The sequence below is a fragment of the Trachurus trachurus genome (genome assembly GCF_905171665.1).
Source record: "Trachurus trachurus genome assembly, chromosome: 3".
NCBI lineage: Eukaryota > Metazoa > Chordata > Actinopteri > Carangiformes > Carangidae > Trachurus > Trachurus trachurus.
Window position 1 is genome coordinate 21,664,077 of NC_139893.1, and position 22,191 is coordinate 21,686,267.

General features: G+C 40.9%; 1 protein-coding gene across 1 annotated transcript in view; it reads right to left on the reverse strand.

Annotated features, from left to right (window-relative positions):
* LOC311008235 (collagen and calcium-binding EGF domain-containing protein 1-like) overlaps positions 1–17,327 on the reverse strand; it is a 35,660-nt gene extending 18,333 nt beyond the window's left edge. Inside the window, exons 1-2 of the mRNA XM_084001717.1 lie at positions 17,023–17,327; positions 15,148–15,228 (exon numbers count right to left, since the gene is read on the reverse strand). Of these exons, the coding sequence (XP_083857843.1) occupies positions 15,148–15,228; positions 17,023–17,135 (194 nt within the window). The 5' untranslated portion in view covers positions 17,136–17,327. The remainder of the gene's footprint in view (positions 1–15,147; positions 15,229–17,022) is intronic.
* Positions 17,328–22,191: the final 4,864 nt, after the last annotated feature.

Consider the following 22,191-nt stretch of genomic DNA (forward strand, 5'->3'; position numbering starts at 1 on the left):
CCTGCCCACGTTGTGAAAGAACAGGAAATATTGGAGTATCACAATCAAACCAGACCAATGTGTTTCCATCATTATTCATTTTCTGGCATGAAACAGTCATAGAAATAAGTGGATACACATTACATCGGGATGTGTGTGTCAGCGAGAAACTGTGAAAAGTCACACTTTTTTGCTTTGGTGTTTGGATAATACTTTTATGTGAATTTATAAAACACTGGATTGAGTGAACTGTAAAAGAGGCAGCGACTGATGGTCAAATATGGAGATATGGGGAGAGAGAGGAAGGTAAAAATGGACTGAGCAGGATGGGTAAGAGCAAGATAAGGGTGAGTGAAAGCAGCTAAGCAGGGAGGTCAAGTTAACGACAGCTCGCTCATAATGATGTGTCTGCTTAAATTTTTGTGCCAGACAGGAAAACTGTGTTAAGAGAGAACTTTTCACTGAAAATCCCACTGGAGACTGTAACTGAAGCTCAAAGTAATGGCCTGATAAGACCATGAAGGTCTTCTAGGTCTTCTAAATGGCTGTGACTGTCTCTGTGTTGAGTAATCCTGGAGGTATAAGGAGATTTATACCTTTCTTCAGTAATAACTCCACAGCTAATGCTCTCCACACCTCATCATTTCAGGTTTAAATTCTGTTGCACGAGACAAAGCTTCATACATGCAACTCATGTGCCTCAATAGGCTTGTAGACTTCAAACCATAGTGCAACAGTGTCGTTCCAGTCTGTTATCAATTGGCTGATGATTTGTTTTGTTGAGGTATTGACAGTGACAGTGCAGCCATAAAAAGGAACTTAAAAAAAAACACTACTAATCTGGAGCAGATTGTTCACCAAAACACAGCCATTGTGAGGGCCGTTCAGGTGCACACTAATTAGAAAAAGATGGAAGATGATGACTGGAATTTGTTGGGAGGTCTGACTCTGCTCCACCCGCTCTACGAAGACAATTATACCACCATTAAACACAGGAAGCGTAACTGAAGGGCCTCGTTAAAAGACCTCTCTGAGAAAATGAAGATGGGGACAGCGTTTAGTGCTTCTCGGTGCAATGAAATGGCAAAAAAAATGGAATTTGCTGAAAGAATTTTGTGTCAGCTCCAAATGTGAGAAAAATGAACAGGGATTTGTTGAACGCCATCCAACGAACACAGAGGAAACTCTTATGGGAGAAGAGAGAGTGATAGTTTGAATAGGATGCCTCTGAGGACTTCTGGTTGCAATGTAAACAATCCGTAAGTGGTTTGCGCTGGATCTGAATGTGTTTTCTCCAATTGGTGAGAGAAGAGATTTCACCAAGCACCTTAACAATCTAAGCTCACGAGCCACAGGCGAGAAATTACTTTATCCACACTGTGTTAATGACGAGGGCTGAGCTAAAGACAGAGCTGTCAGTGACTCACTAAAACCCTCTCTGGATGATAAACAGTAGACTGAAGGTCATTTCACCACTTCAACATCCACACACACAAACACATGCACGCACGCACGCACGCACACACACACACACAAGTACTCAAGTACAAGTTTATCACTACTCATTACCACCAGATATCTAGAAAAGTGGGGCAGTATTGGCAGGATATATCTTCAAGCACACACACCTACTGTACAAGCCTAATGGATGATCTCATTTATGTGCACCTGCACACACACATGCACACACACACACACACACACACAAACAGGTATCAAATGTAGAGATCTTCAGTCCAGACGTCTACAAACTGTAACAACATACACATGGACACTTGCACAAACATATTCACATACTACTCATAAACATATGTCGAAACACATGACACGCACAGCGATGGAGGCATCTGGTCTTCGTTACCTGTTTCAGAGCCAAATCAAATCACCTCCTTCTATTCTTCAGGCAAGACTTTCCTGCTGTTTGAAGTAACAGGATTTAGCACCTAATTTTACTGTTTATTGTTTGTCCATTTCGGCATTAACCCTGTCACTGTCGGACAAGACTACTGGGCTGACTAATGAAATGTCAAGTGGGCAAGCAATAACATGAACCAACAGCACATTTTTTCATATGGAAGTGTTGAGGGTTATTACAACAGGGTCTTTAAGAACTGTGCGAGATGATGAATCTCAATCAATACGCTGATGACAGAGCATTTTCAGTCAGACAAACTCACATCGTACTTGCTGTAGTAAGTTTTTTTTTCTTTCCCAGCAACAGCAGTGTTGTAATGGCTGGTTTTATGGCTTGTAAGAGGGGGACCTCTGACTGTAGATCCCAGCAGGCCCTGAGCGTTCAGGCCTGCAGTGTACGAGCGCCCCCCCCCCCCCACACACACACACACACACACACACACACACACACACACACACACACACACACACACACACACACACACACACACACACACACACACACACACACACACACACACACACACACAGCACAGAGGAGAGAGAACATGTGGACACATACACACAGGTCTGCTTCCCATCACCTGGTGTAGGAGACAGCCCTCTCTCTGTACAACCAGATACAGATGAATAGCACTTCAGTGATGTGATACATTTTGTCTGCTTCTCTCTTCCTCACTGTGTCTGTCTCCTACACACAGCATCTGCAGCAGCACATGTGGTACTACTACACCAGTGCCCATTACATCTACCCCGCTCTCTGCTAACAACACCACATGTCGTCCTCCACATTTCCTAGATTTGAAAATAACAGATGTGGAATAATACATGTACATAGACATATGTCAGCGATGGCTCATAAGTAAAGACGATTTCAGTTCAGTGTAAACCACTGAGTGTATATTATGGAGGGATTAGTGAATAAATGAGCAAGGCAATGACATAAATTTGGTATAATTGAGCCATTACTGATATTGTGGGTTTCCAACTATGACAAGTTAAAATGAGGCCTACGAGCCGTCACGCTGCCCACCCGTGCACTCTAGGGTCTTAAGTCATGACAGTGATCCAGTATGCAGAATACCAGGGAACTTGAACTTCACATAATGCTGTTAGTAACACCTACACTCATAGCTCGTCAAAATGTATTCCTGTTGTCAAAATGACAGCATGGTTGTATAAAACTAAATCGGTACATTTGAAAATATATAAATATAGCTAGACATTTCCTATTTCCTCCTCCTTTGCTTTGGATGACACACGTGGACAAATGTGTAGACTATGTACAGAAAGTTAGACTCAACAAACACAAAGACAATGGACGTATGTGTGTTTGTGTGTGGAGCAGGTGCTCAGGTGTTTCATGATATCTGGGACCGAGGGCTGAGGGTGGTTCTGATCCAAAGAGGGAAAAGAAAGGAGGAGGGAACAGAAAGAAACCCAAGGAAGAACACAGGTGAAAACTGAGGGAGAGAGAAAGAAAAATGTAGGGAGAAAATGACACAGCAGAGAGAGGAATGAGGAACAGATAAAACAGCATGAAAGATGGATGGAGATGTGAGAGGGTTAGAGAGGGAAGATAGAAAAATGAAAAACAGAAAGTGACAGAAATGGATGCAAGTAGACAAGAAAGAGGAGGGAATCTGAAGGGGGCCATGAGAGGGAGGGTAAAGGAAACGTCACGTTGATGTCTACTGAGCAGAGCTGCGTGTTCTCCTGCTGCTTCACTGACAGCATCAGTCAATGGAGCTTCAGTCAGCGTCCCACCACATGCATTCATCTAAGTGGGAAACCAATTACAGGAGGGAGAAAAACACCCAGCGGCTTCTCTGATTTCCTCTTCTTGCTATTTTTATAGACCTTTATGTGGTTTTCCAGCCAAATCCCCCACCGAGGAGAGCACTCAGCCGGCTTGTGTTTTGTATAGGTTAAAATCCTTCTTCATTTTCTTACCACCGTCCTGTAGTTCCTCCTGCTGTGAATATTCCTTGAGTATTTCTTTTAACATTTTGTATTGATATCCTTATGCTGCATGTGAGTTTCAACAAATTCAACAAAGCTATTTCACTATTGCTATAGGCCTAGCCATCATTTGCATGACATGAGCAACTGTTAAATTACCATTACTAGAATAAACAAGGTCATCATCAAACTTCATTCTCACCAACAGCTGACCCCAGAGGTGGGAAGCCACGCCATTGTCTCTATCACTTCCTGATAGCGACTTACTGAAGCCTCCAAATGTATCCTGAAGAAGTAGTACTGCTCAGAGGGCGTATCATAACCTCTAATCTTGTAAACAAAATGTTTTCTGAAGCTCTTGACAAGCAAAAATCCCTAGCACACGTTCCTGAAAAGAAACCTTGAGCACTAAGAAAGAAAATGTAAGCTTGGTCCCAATTCAGGGGTTGCATCGTGGTGCAGATGTGGTCTACAAAGGGTTTGTCCTCTGGTCAAACCAACAGAGGAGTGTCCAATGTTTTTCCAGGGCTACCACTGCCTGGCAACCTCAACAGCTGCTGCACGTTCAGCTGATTACTCATTGGGAATTATCAGACCAGACCACTGCATTTACAAACAGCTTCGATTAAAAGACAAAGTGCAAACACAACCAGGGGGTGATAATTAAAATTATCACATTTTCTCTACTGCTGCCATCACCACACAATAATCCATGCAAAACAATATGCATTGTCAGATGCAGCATCTTGACTGAGGGGCAGCTTTAATACTATAATACTGTATATTAAGCAAGTATCACAGAAACCCCCCCAGATCTTGTCTGCATATATGACTCCACATGAGCAACTCAGAAACAGTTTCAACAGAGAAACTGCTGGAAATGTTTTTGACAGCTTTGCATAGTATTAAGCCAAAACTGGGCAGTGAGAACTATATTCTTGGGATCAGCACCACGTTGAGAGACTTATTCTTTCATCTCTCTCTCCTGCTGTTTTATGTGTCAGATTACTATCAGAAGAAAATTCATCTGAGTAGATTCAGCTTTTCTGTGCGTGAGTACTCACAGAGTATGTTTTTGAATAACTAAAATAACTGGTACACTCACTCTTAGTAGTACAAATTAGCAATAAATCGATAATGGTGTAAATGGACTTGCATTTTTAGCACTTTTCTAGGCTCTCTAGATAGAAGCACTCAGAGCACTTTACACTACTAGTCACACTCACCATTTACACACCCATTCACACAGCACAACTATCGCCATATATTGCACATCATGCATACACACCACGATGAGACATAGGGGGCAATCTGGACTGGAGGAACCAATCAAACTGCCAACCTTCTGGTTGTGAGGGACTTCCTATCTCCTAAATTAGTGATACCTGAGTACCTGAATAACAAGTGCGGTCTTGATGGTTGACTCCCATACAGCAGCATCCCACGCTGTTTTTCCTCATTCACTGGGATGATACAGCTCCTGCTCTCATCTGTTCATGTTTTCTCTCTGTGTCTTGTTCTTAATGACATGTCATGTCAATGTGTTCCTGACAACTCAATTGTTTATTCATCTACAGTAATATGTTGTGTTGCTACTCTTTTTTCTCAACAAGTCCTTGTTGTTTGGCTGTTGTGGTTCGACTGAGTGTGTGTTGGGGAAGGTTATCAAAACTTTAAAAGTATGCGCAGAGACCACATTGGATTCAGAACTGAGGTGAGAGCCAAGTTTGATGCTATAAATCGAAAGGGAAAGAAAGGAGATGAGAGGGAGGTTGTAAAGGCTCTACAATACCACAGGTTTATGCACTGAAACTGTCAGTGAGCAAAGTTCACAAGCACTTCCGCACGCATGCATCACATGCACGCTTAGATCCCAGCTAACAGCTGTCACTAAGTTAATCAATCATCCCAGCCAGTCAATCCGTCAGTCAGTCAGTCAGTTTGTAAGAGTTTGAAGCCAGGGTGTCATTCACCCTCAGCAGACTCAGTGTCTCCCAGCTCATTGTTATTTTAGAGTGTTTACTGCTGAACGTCCACACATCTTCATCTCTCAGAGGGACCATTACACCACAGATGGTCTCCCTGTGGTCTCATCCTGCCAGATCCCAGGGCACCACGTTCCCATGAGGTGGAATTAACAGGACAAGAGTGGCTGCTGGGGCTCAGGTCAAACCAAGACTGACTTAAGTGTTTCCTGTCATTCTTATTTCTTTTGGCCTAAAATGATCAGACACGATCGCCGCTGACAAGGACAAGGACAGGATCAGTTTCTCAACACTAACCTTGCTGACCTCATCTGGGTAACACCGAGCTGTCAATGCTCTCTAATTATGTGCAATTCAAAACAACACTTAACATGCATGAAATGTCTTGTTTATTACATTTGACCTGGCCTCAACCCCAGCATTAATGCTCTGGCTACTAGACAGAGGTCTGGCTTCTGTCTTTACGGAGCAAAACATACAGGCTCAGCCCTACCAGAGAGAAGGAAGCTGTAGAGTGGAGATGGAGTCCAGACCTGGACAGCTGAGTCAGTCTCAGTCGGGTCTTTGTAATGAAGACTTTAAATGTTTCTGGGTGACACACAGGGCAATTCTGGGTGAGGTGAAGGAGGGGCTGGGATTGTACTTGGACTTGGTCCTTGTGAAGGAATCTACGACTATAGATTGCTTTCCAGACCAGTTTCCGTACATGTTAACGAGGTCTTTTACATTTCCAAATCATCTTTTCTGACAAAAAACAATAAAGAAAACATTCTGAACTTTGGTTTGGCTGGATATTCAAATTATGTCATAAACATACACCATGGCATGACCCTCAAAACCACTGGTTTCCTCCCCCCAGACATTGTGACAGAATATGATTACATGTGCTGCCATGGTCTGCATAAGAAATAAAGGGAACAACTGATTAGTAGAGATCAGCAAACTAATTTCTAACCTTCAGGACGCCCTGTCTGAGGAAGTCATACAGATTGCACAAAGACACGAAGCGAAGCTGCAGGCAACTAACTCAACACAACAAAGACCTACACTGCGGTTCACTAAGTGAAATAAGCAAATCCCAACAATACAGTTCAACAACTCAAACCAAGAAAGACTTTAACAGTCTGAGTGAAGCCAACAACAATGTTCACAGACTGAAAACAAGTACAAAACTAAAGCTTATGTGGTCTTTAAAGAGTCGTGGCTTCATATTTCTGGGTCTTTAACACAAAAAACAACAACAATACATTTAAATTAGTGTTAATGTGCTTCAGATTCACATGATGTTGTCATTATAGAAGTCAGTTTCCTTTTTTATGTCTTTTTTTAACAACATTTCGTACATTTTGAAAGTTGTTCCTTCTGTTTGGTGGATGATAGAGGCAGATTATGCCTTAGAGGCTGATTGGAGTTGATTTTATCCTTCCACTCACTATAGCCTATCCTTGCAGTGTTAAAGGGAAGCTGCAGCCATTCCCAGCCGACATAGGGCGAGGACGGGGTACACCCTGCACTGGTCTCCCTTTTCTCACATTTACATCTATGAGCACTTTAGACTGACAAATCAACCTACTGTGCATGTCTTTGGAGGATGCTGGTGACCCTGGAGAGAACCCACACAGACACAGGGAGAATATGCAAACTCCATATACAGCAAAGGCCCAGGCCGGGGAATCAAACCCAAACACTTCTTGCTGAGAGGTGACAATGCTGACTGTAGCCTCATGAACCATGCCAAGTGTGTGGACTGCACCATCCATATCAGCTACAAACACAGAAATATACTTCTATCTATGTACAGTGAGAAAGCAAAGGAAAGGGAAAAGCTCCTGTCAATATTTTGTCCCTACTAACATTTGGGTGACTTGGAGTGAAGTCCTATTGGATAATTGCATTTGTGCTTTCCCAGGGGCTATGTTTCCAAGATGACCAATTCAAGCTTGCTGATATTTCCTTGGCTGAGAGGGCAGAGGCTGTCTGGAGGCTTATACACATCATGCACAAATACCACAAGTTTACTGCCAGTGAGGACACAAGAGCAGATCAGTGAGCGGCAAGTTGTCAGTGTCAGCCCAGAGGAAGCAGTGAGTAGATGGGTAATAGACTGACCAGCCAGCAGCTACTGTGACTTAAAATGAAAACATGTGAGCTCCTTAATGACACCAACCTTACATTTTTAAATTGTACTGATGCATTAGCAGATTATTGTATTGCATTTCACTGAGCCAAACCGACATGTATTTTTCGGGGCCGATGCCAATGTTGATATTAGGGAATAAAAAATTCTGATAACTGATATATTGGCCAATTAAATTTGTACATTAAAAAAAAAAGAGAAGAAAAAAAGAAAATTGATACAAATAGCTGCTTTTACACCTTTAAGTGTAGTTCAAACACTTATAACTAAGATATAAGGGAGAACATTTTACTATTTTCAAATTCTTTTATTGTCAAAGATATTTGTGTGGGGCAAGAAGCATATGAACAATTCTAACATCATTTGAAATGTGCCTGTTACATTATTCATTTACTTTATATTTTTTAGGCCAGCAATGCATTAGACCTCTACTGGATAAACACAGTAATAGCACAAGGACATCATATACTGTAAATGAAAATATACTGTAAGTGTAAACAATGGTCTATCAACCAACATTTGGCCATTTAACGATTATTCTGGGCTACAATCAGAGGATTAAAATGGCCATTTGATTAATCCGTTGGGCCCTAGCTAAGCAAGGTGGAGTTTGTTATGAAGATTAAATCAAAGGTGAAAGAAGCACTATTACTGTAAATCCACTGAATGTGTTGGATGCAGAAATGTTAAAGCCCCACTGTGTAGGATTCTTGGTAGCCTACTGGTACTCTGGTGACTAGTTTTTATTAAATGTAAATGCAAATCTCATTACAGTTTTAAAAAACATTCAGATGACATCTTTGTAAAATTGTCTTTGTTTTGGAGGGTCTGTTTTGTCCATTGGTTATTATTTTCACAATGACAGTCGTCTATTGTGTAGCAGATGAAATGTTCCTCATCTTAGTTGAGCTAATATGACATTTGCTAAACAAAGCTGATGGGCTTGTTATTGGCCCATAAACCAAAGCAAATAAAATAAATAATTAAATCTGAACTGAGGCTGATGTTTGAGGAAAAATTAAGGGATTGATTGTAACAATTCATAATGAGGGATGTGTGTACACAATGTCATGGAAACACATCCAGTAGCTGTCAGGAATTTGTCACTCAAAACCAGAAAATGTCAAACTCATTAGGTTCTGTGGTCTGAAGAACCTCAAGTGGCTCGTTCATCAAAAGGGGGGGATCACCAGAATCAGTGGGATTAGTGGTGTATGAATTACTGTAAATTTTATGGTGATCAGTCTAATATGTGTAGAGTTATTTCAGTCTGAGCAGTTTGCCAATCAGCAGACCAACACTGTCATCTCTGGAGCCACACAGCTATTGTGGCCAGAAGCATCTTGAATGGATGTTTACTTTAATAAAATGGATTTCCAGGATACATGTGTATTGGTTTAAAGGATGGAAATCACAAGAGAGGCCTTGTCCAAACTGCGCTTTGGCAAAGCAAAGAGGAAACTAATGCCTCTACAATATGTATATTATGAACACAATCCACATCTGAATGAGACACATGTGAACGCCAGGTGTAGAGAGGGCTTCCTGCCGTCCGACCGGCATTCGGCGAACATTCCCACGCCCACCGAGGCTCATCCAGCACAGGTAGCAATGAGTCCAGACTGGAAGAGGTTGTGGTTAAAATCAAAGGCTGACTTCAATAAAACAGAAAAAATACAAGTACTCGCAACTCTGCAGGACTCAGCGTATTTATTGTAGTGACGTACGTTTCGAGCAGTAAAGGTGTGCTCTTCGTCAGACAGTAGGATAGATAACAAGAAGCCATCTTAAATACTACTAGTCACATGACTTGATCAGGAGAGGATAGCATGCAGCTGTCAACTCACAGGTGACAGAATTAACAGAAATAGCAAAAACAGCACAGCAGCCTCAATACCATGACCATAACAATTTCAGTGTATACTGTATAAATCAATGTACATTATGTCACACAAGCAAAACACTATAAAAACATTACACATTATACCAAGACTCAGGCCAAAAAAAAGGGGGCCGTCATGTAATAGAATTACAAGAATTACCAATAATAGATAGAATAAAGTTCTCAACCCAAACATTGGGATCAGACATAAAGTCGTCATATAGGATGGATATAATGGCATCTTAAAGTGCAGTATTCATAATAAAATGACAACAACACATGTCATGATAGAAGCAACAGTCATGATAGAAGCAGACAGTCATGGTGGAAGAGACAGTCAACCCAGAAAAAATAAATAAAAAATATACACAAGCTCACAAGAAAGGTCTGATGTCTATCTCTTCATTGAGACCTTTGGGAGAGACTGTGTTGAAGTTGGACATATTCAATGCCTGTGTATGAGAGATGCCACTGTATGTTTGAAGAGATTGAAATGTCTGGCAACAGGGCTTTTTTGATCATTGGTCCTAATGTTGCTCCTGTGTTCAGCAATTCTGTTTTTCAAAGGTCGTGAAGTTTTGCCAACATAGCCAAGTCCACAAGGGCATTTAAGAAGGTAGATGACATTTTAAGTTTTGCATGAAATAATACCCTTAATGTGAAAAGTTTTTCCTGTTTGGGCTCTCCCAAACCAGGCAATTACAACTGCGGGGGAGAGGTATTGAGGTATTGGTATTGAGGCTGCTGTGCTGTTTTTTGCTATTTCTGTTAATTCTGTCACCTGTGAGTTGACAGCTGCATGCTATCCTCTCCTGATCAAGTCATGTGACTAGTAGTATTTAAGATGGCTTCTTGTTATCTATCCTACTGTCTGACGAAGAGCACACCTTTACTGCTCGAAACGCACGTCACTACAATAAATACGCTGAGTCCTGCAGAGTTGCGAGTACCTGTATTTTTTCTACTTTGCCTTTTTTGTACTCTGCACCTGCCCTCGCTGGTGTGATGTGCGTGTCCACTCTGGTCTGTTCTGACTTCAATAAAACCTCACATTATTAAAGCTTACAGTAAGTCAGTTGTAAGCAATAAGATAGTCAGAGCATGTCTTGGAAAGAGTTAGTGAGCTTTCCGAGTTGCTGTGAAATCCTAAGCGTTCCCTTTCATTGATGTCAAACGAGTGTTTCTGTGGAAAAATTTTCAGACAAATGAAACAGTAAAAAAAACGCATGGAAGGGTCCACCAGTGTAATGATATCAGAGAGAGACCCCCGCAAAGATGCTTCTGAGTCAAAGATTCTGCGTCTGTCTGTCTTTCTGTGTGTGCGTGTGTGACTCAGCTGTGAGACATTCCTGCAGGCAAAGTCCAAAAACACTGATTGTAACCCTTCTCTTTTTCTCTCCCCCTCAAATACAGCCAGACTTTAACTGTTCTCCTACAATCACATGCTCTGCACTTTGTTCTACTGGAGGTGTGTGTTTGTGTGAGATAGAGAAATGAAACAGGAGGATGAAGAGAAGATGTTGAGACACTGATCCCGACCCCCTGTTTTCTCTATAAGGATTAGACATGAAGGCAACCCCCATTTTAGAATATGTACAGTATTTCCAACAGCTATTTACCCTCATTGATTATCTCTACATGGTAGTTTTCATTGGTTGAGGAGGACACCACCATCACCTCACTAGATTTAGTTTGCTACAGTAAATGGAAATTATAGGAAAGTTATTCAGTGAGTAATCCAGAGCAGTTTTATCGTACTGATAACAGCAAAATTCACTGTTCAGTGTTAACTCTCCTGGCACTGTGTCAGAGCTGTATTAAGTTACCACTAAAGCAAACTCAACATCCTACTGCTGCTGCTGTTGCTGCTGCTTCATATTAAATTCTTACTGTATGTAGAAGTTCAACAGTGTTTTGGCATTTGTGTTATAGATCACGAACGATATAGATTTCCAGCAAAAGATACACGTCTTCTTCCCTCAGGATATTTACAGCGTGGATTTTCTACTGTTTTCCTAGAACAACAAACTCTGGTGATTTTACAGAGCGTTTCCCTCAGGACATCCATGAACATGGTTATCACAATCTGTTGAGCGTAGCTGTGTGAATTAGTGAACATTTGGAAGAGGGTTCATTCATGTGGGTTCCCAGGTGCTGCAACTGAAGGCTTGGCTGTGAAATTAGCTTTTTCTTTGGTCTGGTGTAAATTTGACTCTTTCATCTCAAGCTATTTTTCATTTCAGCGTACAACTTGAAATAATGAAACAGTTCCAGCAAAAAAAAAAAAACATTAGGACACCCTGTCATCTGTCCCTCAGTGAAAAGATAATGACTGCTAATGATTTTTTTTTAAGATACAGTGGCAAACAAAACTATAATGTCACTGAAAGTTGGGCTAAAGAAGCATCAAACGTTGGAACAATTGTTTCCATGGCATTTATCATCATCCCTCACATTATTTAAAAAAAAAAAAAAAGAGCCTGAGCTCACATGCTGCTGCAGGATGTTATGGGTGTTATCTGCTGCAGTAATGAGCCTTGCAGGGTATTTCAACCAAAACAACGTGCCAATCAAGTGAAAGGTTTATAGTTTAGTTGAGCCCATCAGTCGTGTTGTAGTTGGACTCCACAGCTGAGAGTGTTTATAGAGAAAAGATTCAGATTGGAGTAGAAAATTAACTTCTACTGTATCTAACTGCCAGCACAGACAATACTGAGACACTTCATACAGACTCATACATAAACAAGGCAAGCTCACACACACATGCTCACATCAACTCACTGTCTGGGTACAAACCATGTATATTTGGCTTGGCACTGACTGCAATCTGACCTCCAGCAGAGACTGAGTAAGAACACGAAGTAGGCAGAACAATAGAAATGTAGAAATTGAGCTGATTCACCCTCATCGCTGAGAAAACCACAGCGACCGCTCTATGTTTGGACGGTGAGATCAGCACGGGTTTCCATCTACACAACACCACAAACCCATTTGAGACATTACATTTACATGTTAGGCATTTAGCAAACACTCGTATGCGCACGGCATGACGAGGGGGACACAGATAGCGACAGTAACAGTTACTGTCAGGTACAGAACAGGTTGAAGAAATAATGGGAGCTTCACATCATCCTGAGAAATCTTTCAATATTTCTTGAATATGTTATACTTGTCTAAAGCATCAAAGGATCCCTTTCATAAAATCTCACTCAAGTGCTACATAACTTAAGGACCGTTAAGTACCATAATTTGCTTCACTGTTTTGATAGCAACTAAGTAGACTTGCTTTGAGATGGTGTAAATTTTTCCAAATGGTTCACATGTCATATTCAATCAAAACTCCAGCAATATGACTTTTTCCCAGATTATTTGAATATGAGAAAGTAGCGCCAGGTGGGGAAATTAAGAGAAGAAAACCAGAAACGATTGGAAAATGTGCAGCCTGCCTGGACGTGGCAGAGCTGCGGGTACAGATTGGACTGTTGGACAGACCAAGCGAGGGTCAACACACTTTGCAAACTTTAATTGTCCAGTCATAGCTGGGGATGTAGTGAAAACAATACTCGGTATCTAAGGAGTTTGGAGGATGAAGGTTTTTTGAAATCTCTTCTCCAAAAACATCAATCAAGTCATAAAAAACCGTAAGAAATACAAACAGCATGTAGAGCACTACTTTTATCTAAACCTTATTTCCAAGGTCAAGGACCACATTATTGACTGTGGAGTTACAAGTCATGTTAAAGGTAAAAAAAAAAAAAAAAAAAAAACACATTTAAAGACCACCGTGTGTGGACGCAGGCTCCAATTACAACGTTGTCGTTCCAAACAAATTGTGAGTGATGGCCTCTTCATCAGCCGTGTATGCTGCTCTCGCTAAGACATGAAAGTAATATCTATGCCAGACACAACGGATCAATCTGATTGCCCCTGAAGTTATTCGTGAAAATCTATTTGATCCAGGTCTGTGCTGAACCACCCTGAGAAACAGGGGGAAAGGAAAATACAACCTCGCCTAATCCACCTCCTCCAGCAACACCACGCATCTCTCGTGGAGCCAGAAATTAAACCAGACGCAGAGCCTGTTACAGTCTGACCTTGACAGTAAACAGATCAGATGGTCTGGCCTCACACTAGACCTGGTGCCTCATTTATTAAAGGATCTTCTTACGCCAACAACCAAATCCGAGCCAAAGTTTGGCTTCAGAGGAAAGCTATGTTCACGTTTTGCATTGGTTTCCTCTTGTTGCGTGTTGTGATGTATCACGAGCTGAAAGCCTCACAACCTGCCGTTAAGTCTGCATCGGATCTGTGTATTTCTTTTAACCTACGCTTCAAGATGTTCATACGATATGATATCAGTGCACAGCGTCATAAATTATATCCCTGGAGACTGTGTGTATGAAGAGAAAGATGAGCGAGGAGGGAGCCAATTTCTTCAACTAATATGTCATACAGTACATTTCAAAAACTGCCTCCGGTACCCTTCCACGTTGTCTCATCTGCATCTGTCTTGTTTTAATAACAAAAACACTCACGAGTCCAGAGTTCAACCAAATTTATCGTTGGTAATCACTGTAAGCAGTCTGTTCTCCCCGTTTTTCTCTGAATGGATACAGTGCAATAAAAATAATCACATCCTCTCCTGTCAGACTACGTACTTCTACTTTTTAGGTTATAATGCAGGCCTAACTCCCTGAGGGGGATGCCTTCCCTAAATGTTTTAGCTCTGGACCCAAGCAGAGAAAGTTCAAGTTCAAGTTCTGTTTTACTGTCACAGAGCCAGAGCTGGTGGAATTCAGCTCAGTGCAGATGGAAACTGCTGTACACGGAAAGTAATAACAGCTTTAAGAAAAAAAAAAAAAAAAAAGGGACTAACAAACTACAACATGAGGTTAGAATAAATGATGGCTATTAAAAAGACTGAGGAGCACGGGGTAAGAGAAAAGTAGCTGCTGTGGGTTGACAAATACGACAATTTTACCAATTGCATCTTCATCCTATGAGTGATGGTCTTCAGGAAATTATTATTTTTCTCTCTCAAGTGGATATATAGAGTTTCCAAAAGAGAGATGTACAGTGTGGAGTTGTGGAAATGACATGGCAGGGTGGTTTAGTGGTTACAGAACCGCTCCATAACCCCACAAAGCGTCAGGTTCAAATGTCCCTACAAGCATCAGCAGCAGGGAAACAGCTCAGCTCAATACAGATCCATGAATATATAATGTAACTTACTGCTGCTTCACTCAGTAGCTGAGGATTATGAGACTCAACATGTCCGAGCGTCTTACCTGAAACAGGTGCTGTTCTTCCCCCCTGCTCTGACACAGGGATACTCCACTGTCAGGATCTTACTCTCCGGACACTCCGCTCTGAGAACATGGAAACAAATGTAAATATTATTGACAGCTTGTACACTCTTTGTCAACAGTGTTTTGCTACATGACGGGGGAATGACGCCCAACAAGGGGCTAGACATGACCAGTTGAACCTGGTGGGTGACGGTGCCTCATGGAGCTAAACCCAGTACTTTGACACAAACTGTCCCTGTTTTCATTGTACATTACATTAGACATTAAACTAGAGCCATGCTGATACTGTGAGTTTTCCGGTCAATATCCACTTTGATCGATATCGGTTTAGTGTTTTTTTTTGTTGTTGTTTTTCTTAAAGGTGCAATATGTAAGAATGTGGCCAAAAACGGTTACTGCAGTCAAATTCAAAACACAGTGATCTGGTTTTTTCTCCCAGCCGTAGCAGCAGCTCAGTGGAACCAGACCGGAGGCTGAAATGCCACTGACACCGCCGTGACTGGGAGAGAGGGCTAGGTGGCGCAACATGTAAACACGTAAATTCAAAACATAAACATGATTTGCAGTCTGCAAAAAAAGATTTTTAATGCGAATACTCTGGCTGTACTATTGTTGTTGGTGAGTTCATCATGTTATATGAACATTATTCCTGAGTCTCTGTGACATATTAGGAGGATTTTACGGCCAGTTGCTTTAGATTTCTTACATACTGTACCTTTAATCCATATAATCCATTTTCCTCATTGTGATATTTTTTTTTTTCTCTTTGATGACTTTACCTTGGCCTCAGTTGTCATTGAAATGTTCTCACATTTCACAATAATAAATTGCTTATTATAGAATAAGGATTAAGATACTGAGATAATAGCTGACTGATGGGCTACTAAAGAGCATACCTATGGCATTTCTGTAAGGTGCTATCAGTAGTATCAGTAGTAATAGTTTCTGATATAATGCCCCAGCTGATTTATTGATCTAGGAAAAATTGGATACTGTACTATGCCAGTATTATGTCCAGTTACAGTATATACATATGATACACTGTTTCCACTAGACCAGGTACAGACTCTTAAACTTTTAACTATGCATTTATTTAATGGGGTCAGTTTTTATCCTGCTGTAACAGAATCCACAGAGTTTGCACTAAAGCATAAATCTGTGAGTAAAATAAAACATTAGACTACAGTTGTTTTTTTATCTGAGGTTTAACCTGATGCTCAACAGTTTGCTCCTCGCTGGTCTCCTCCGCACGGGCACATGTGCTCCACTAACATCCTCTCCTCACCTCAGGAACCTATGCCCCCCCGGGCACGTTAATAGCATCTGTCATGTTTTGTCTGAGCGCACGCAACATTTGGCTCTCTGCGCCCCTCTGCACCGCGACCGATTCCAGCCATTTGGAGTTCCCCCGTTGCCTTTTTGCATTTCCTTGAGGATCACATTAGATTAGACGCGCTACAGCGGTTCATCTGAGGGTCTCCTCTTTGACAGCGTGCTCACACAACACGCCGTAAAGAGCAGCAACCAATAAAACAGGCTAAACTCTATTATGGATTTGGCACTGTGCGCTCATCTGACAGCGAAGCCCTTGTTGTGAGTTTAAATGAATTGGTGGGATAATGAAAATGTAGTGGTTGTTTCCATGAAGTTCACAGAGATTTACTCACACACTGTAGATCTCAACCTACAATTCACAAGATGCTGGGGGAAAAAAAGAAAACAACTAAAACTAAACTATGATGTTTCAAAAACATTTTCTTTTCAGTGGAGTTTTGCGCCCTGGTTAAAATCGCCGCAGCTGCCTCTCATTTACATATGTTCAAGCTATTTTAGGATCAGCTCCGTGAGACTTACCTCGAGGTGTCCACTGAAAGCGTCGTCCTGATGGAGCTGGCAGCAGACTCCCACAGGAAAACCACACAGATAGCGCCAAATGGTAAAAGAGTCGCACCATAAAGCTGACCCATGTCCCCTCTGCGCTCCGGGACAGATGATCTGTGTAAGGAAAACGCCTTCACGTCAATAGATCTCCACTGTTTTCATCTGTCAGTGACCCGCGAGGGTAGTGCTATCAAAATATCAGAAATCCTTGTCAAGTATCCCGCAGAGGTGACACACATGGAGCCTGTGGGATGAAGTGAGCGCGTCCGGAGCCTCGTCCCAACTTTACGCACTGAGGCAGAGACCCCTTGGAGAGCTACTGAGGGGTTTACAGCTCCGTGTGTTCTCACTAATCCCTCTGGATTTACATTCCTGCCTCTAAAGAAGAGACTTCCACTACAGCCTCACATCGGTGGCTATGACGTATACTCCAATAATAATAATAAAAACAAGAGAAGCAAGGATAATAATAATACAAAGAATACTAATTATTGTTGTAATTCTGAAGTTATCACAAAGTGATATTTTTTATTTTTTCAAAGTCAAAACATACTTTTTCAAGTTGAGTTTCTTAACATGAGCTGCAGGGGCATTAATGCATTGGGGGCGCTGTGACGTGAAAAATTAGGTTAATGATGTAAATGTGACAGTTTTAAAGAGTATGGTCTGATTTTATAGCAGAGAAGAAGCCAGAAAGAGTCAAAGTGCTACAGTGTGTCTCTTTGACAAAGTAAACCACACTGACTTAAACATTATTCATTAAAATATTTGAGAACAGAACAGATGCTTCTTTTTTTTTTAGCTTTTTTTTTTTTTTAAAGTCACCTTCAGGAAGCTCCATATACAGTATGTGCAGCAGAGCAGCTAAAAGCAGCTTCACCAAGTTTGGATTTGACGGATCAGTGCCAATTTCTGATGTCTGTTGTGTTGTAGTAGCAGAGCAGTGATCAGCGAGCTGCAGCTGTCTGAGAGGAAAGTTCACTACAGGTACCCAACATATTGTAAAGCCACGGACTGATGCTTCTGAATTCAGCTGTTGATTTATTACTGATTTAGCACTGATTCTTAGTTGCCCCTCTTTTCCACCCTCTCTATTAGACCCTGTTAGTGCATTCAATCAGAGCTAGTACATTTGAGTATCATCTGCATAACCATGAAGTTTACTTGTGACATCTGCACAAAGTTAGTCATTTCTAAAGTGGCCATTGTTTTCCAAAGGAATGTCTGGGGAGATTTATCTGTGACACCATGGCATCCCTCTTGCTATAGCAACAGCAAATATGTTGCTTCAGCAGGGACAAAACTTGGTGTATGGTCTGCTTGTTAGCAAGATGCAGTCACACATAAAAAAAACTACACTATTATGAATCCGAAGTAAGTGATTTTAAAACAAAAAAAACCTTCACATCAAGGTCCATTTACTGTAAATAATAATTATCCACTAATTAGTGTGTTATTTTAATGATAGTTGTAATCACAGTCTGATTGCTCAACCTGTGTTTTTGCCATAGGCATTAAAGAATTGAATTGCCAATTATTAAGCCACTTTCTTCTGAAAGGAATTTCTGTTTTCATATTATTATCATGAAGTGACAGATCCACATTAATATTAATGCACGGGCATTTATAAACATGTAATCATTATTGAATAGAATATTTCTTTCACTTCTTCAGCATTACTGTAACATGTTAGCTGAGAAGATACGGTTTCATTTTTCCTTTGACATATAATTAATTTAAAATAACATTAATACAAATTAGAACCTCCGCTAGATGAGTAATTGGGTGAAATCAGAGCCTTATTGCTCAACACCCGCTGCTTAGAACCCAATAAGAAAAAATAACTACAGTAATCCTGTAATAAATTTCAGTGGCATGTCATCCATACATCACTCCAAAGCTGTAAGTGTATTTAGTAATTTACTGAGTGTTTATAATATCATATTGAGAAACAGGATAAGGTCATTCTAGTTTCACAGTGAGTGTCACACAGGATACATGATTTTGTCATCCCTGAATATTTTAGTCAGTTTTATTCACGGTAATTTGGTTGCTAAACGAATTACTCGTTGTTTCTGTGGGACGTTTATCATGATTCCCTGAAAGACATAGAGGGTTATTCCAGTGTTGTGAGAGCAGCTCTGACCAATAGTCACCTCAGTGGAAAGCACGGCACAGTGGTCGGCGGATGGTCAGGCAATGTTAGGTAACTCTGTACTCCTTGGTCTGTTACACCGTCTATTTCCCCCTGGTGCCTGGAGTTCTTGGCCACTGTTCAATAGAAACAGCTGGTTTTGTTCACCACACATGAATCATACTAGAAATACACATGCACTCACTTACACACATACTGTATACATGCATGCACACAGTAACTGGGTCTAGCACATCAAATTAAACTCTACAGTCTTCTTTGGCTCCGTTCCCTCCAGAATCAAATAAATTCATAAAATATATAAAGCAACATTATTAAAGAACCACAGGAAAAGGCAGCTGTTGAAATGGCTGCTTCGTTATTACGACCACACAGGCCACGGTTTCTCTTGTTCCCACGAAGGATAGTCTCCGTTCTCGGTTTACTTTGGTTGTGGGTTTTATTTGGTGTTTGTCTATCTGCATACAAGCAGGCTGGAAGAAATGTGTTTTTCATTGAGGGCTGGGGCCATACTCTGTATCCTTACCAACTCCTTGTCATTCATGACTAGAAGCTGGTGTCCAGTTGTGAAACATAAAAGAGAAGAAAGTGTCCTTAACTTCCCAAAGGACTTAGGGAGGTTCTTCAACTTGTAGCCTCTGTAGAATTACATCTACCAGGAAGTCCTCGGCATTACATTACATTATATTTACATTCACACCCATTAACCTTTTATTGGTACTTTAATGACCAGAACATTACTCCAATTACCCGTCCTGTGAAACGTTTAAAGGTCTGAAACTCAAATATCTGTCTGGTGTGGGTGAACCCAAATGCAGGAGCATACATGGGCAGATACTTGCCAGGCCAAGTTTATTAAACCAAAATAGGCAGGCGAACAGAACACCACAACACAAACAAGAATCGGACAAGGAACTAAAAGAAACACAAGACTAAATACAGTAGACCCAATCAAAGCAACAAGTAACAGGTGAGGAGACAGGGGGGCAAAGAGCTGATTGGTGGAGCCACACAAGGAGCAGGGCAGGGCTGACGAGGTGAAACACAGGACAGGTGTGCAAGGAGGGTGTGGAGGGAAAACATAGGAAGTAACACTAGAACAAATGCACAAGAACTGAACTGAAGAAAACAAGAGTCCAAAACAACAGAAAACCGAGCCACTGAGTGGCGGCAGGCTCAGAGCCATGACAGTATCAACTAAATTCCCATACACTGTTTATATGAAGAACATGATCTGATGAATGTATTTATAAAATACCTGTTACTGAAACACAGCAGCAGCGTGTCTAATTTGAGATACACTCACACTGATTGGAACTTCCTTTAAAGTGATGTAGATCAGACCTGTATCCTTTTTTATACTGCATATCACGACATAATTGTGAGGAAGTATAGGCATTTAATGCATAAATGATCAAATCAAAGTCTTTCATCTATTTCACATTCATTCATCTACAACTTCCTTGATTAGCACCTGTTAGTCTTGGGCAAGAATATTTGTCACAGATCTGTCTCATGCGGGCAGGGGATTCAAAAGAGCCACCCCCCAAAACACTGTTGTTGCATTTTTGTGATACAATCTCAGACATTCGAGTACCTTCATGGCAAGACCCATTGAGTTCTCATCACAACAAACACCATGAGTGGACTCAAATGACATCAGGAGTACCTTAAAGATGCACATCCATCCCTACATTAACTCCAGGAACACAGACCTTTGTGATGCTATCTCTGCTTTTTGTATGTGAGGGACATTAGCTTCTCTAGATGCCTTTGTCTTTAAGTGTCCACTTCCAGACAAGTCCATGCAAGTGAAGGCTCAGGATCCGAACATTGAGAATTTAGCAGTAACATATTTCTCACATGAGAAACACCATGCTGATGTTGCTTTATCTGGGTGGAGAGCCTGACTTAATTGTTCCAGTTGGTCCATATCCATGTTGGCGCTTTGACACCATTCATACTTGCAAGTCCAGTATGTGGTGGAGAAGGCATCAAGGTTCATGTGTCAACTAAGATTATGGATGCACACAGGCACGTCGGTGGGTGACCTTCTGTTTTTGGTGCAAGTTTACATCAGTTAAAATGTGAATTATTCAAAGTAACAGCGCTGAAATAACTCATGATGAATCCACCCCATCCACTCCATGACCTTAACCCCACAACAAAAAAAGCGTATTTGAGTATGGTGTCTTTCGTCTTTTAAAACCTTCAGTGCTTTACTGGTACATTACCTAAGTGAAGGAGATTGTACTTTAGACTTTTATTTGCAAAACTCTGTCTTGAATACATTTTTAAAACCATCTCTCAAACATCCACTCAGATAGAGATTCCTCCTTCAGCTTTGTAACACATCTTATACACTGCAGAGATTGCACAATGTTAAGTGAGAAGATAATGCACATACTTTGGCAAAGCATTTTGGCTTTAGTTTTTATTTAACCCAACTAAACACCTGTATATCAGACCTCACAGATATCAGAGAATTGTATTTTTTTGTTACGATAAATACAAAATTACTGTGACTAATTCTATTTCCTCATAATGTCATTTTGTCCTTACAGTCTATTATAATTTCCACACTGAATAACATTTTCCAGTCTTTGTGTTGGCAATAAATTAAAATCTCCCTTGCCTGATAAACGTATTGCAAGATCATGACCTCATGTCACAGAGCAACATAGAGATCATTTATTTTCAAGTGTGCTCAAAAGAAAAATAGATCTTTAATATTACCTCTCAAACAGATTGGACTCTCCATCTCATTGTGCAATGCCATTAGCTATAGGTCCATTGAACATTGCGTGTCATAAAATAGGCTACATACAGGGAAATGTCTGTCTCCAATTTTCACATCTAACATTGGATGCATTGCTGCAAAATCTGTTTTTATTGTAGTTCTGTTGCTTGGAAACTGAGGGAGTTTCAGAAATATGAATGTTGCATACCTCTCTTATCATAGTAAACACCTGACCGTCTCAGCCAAA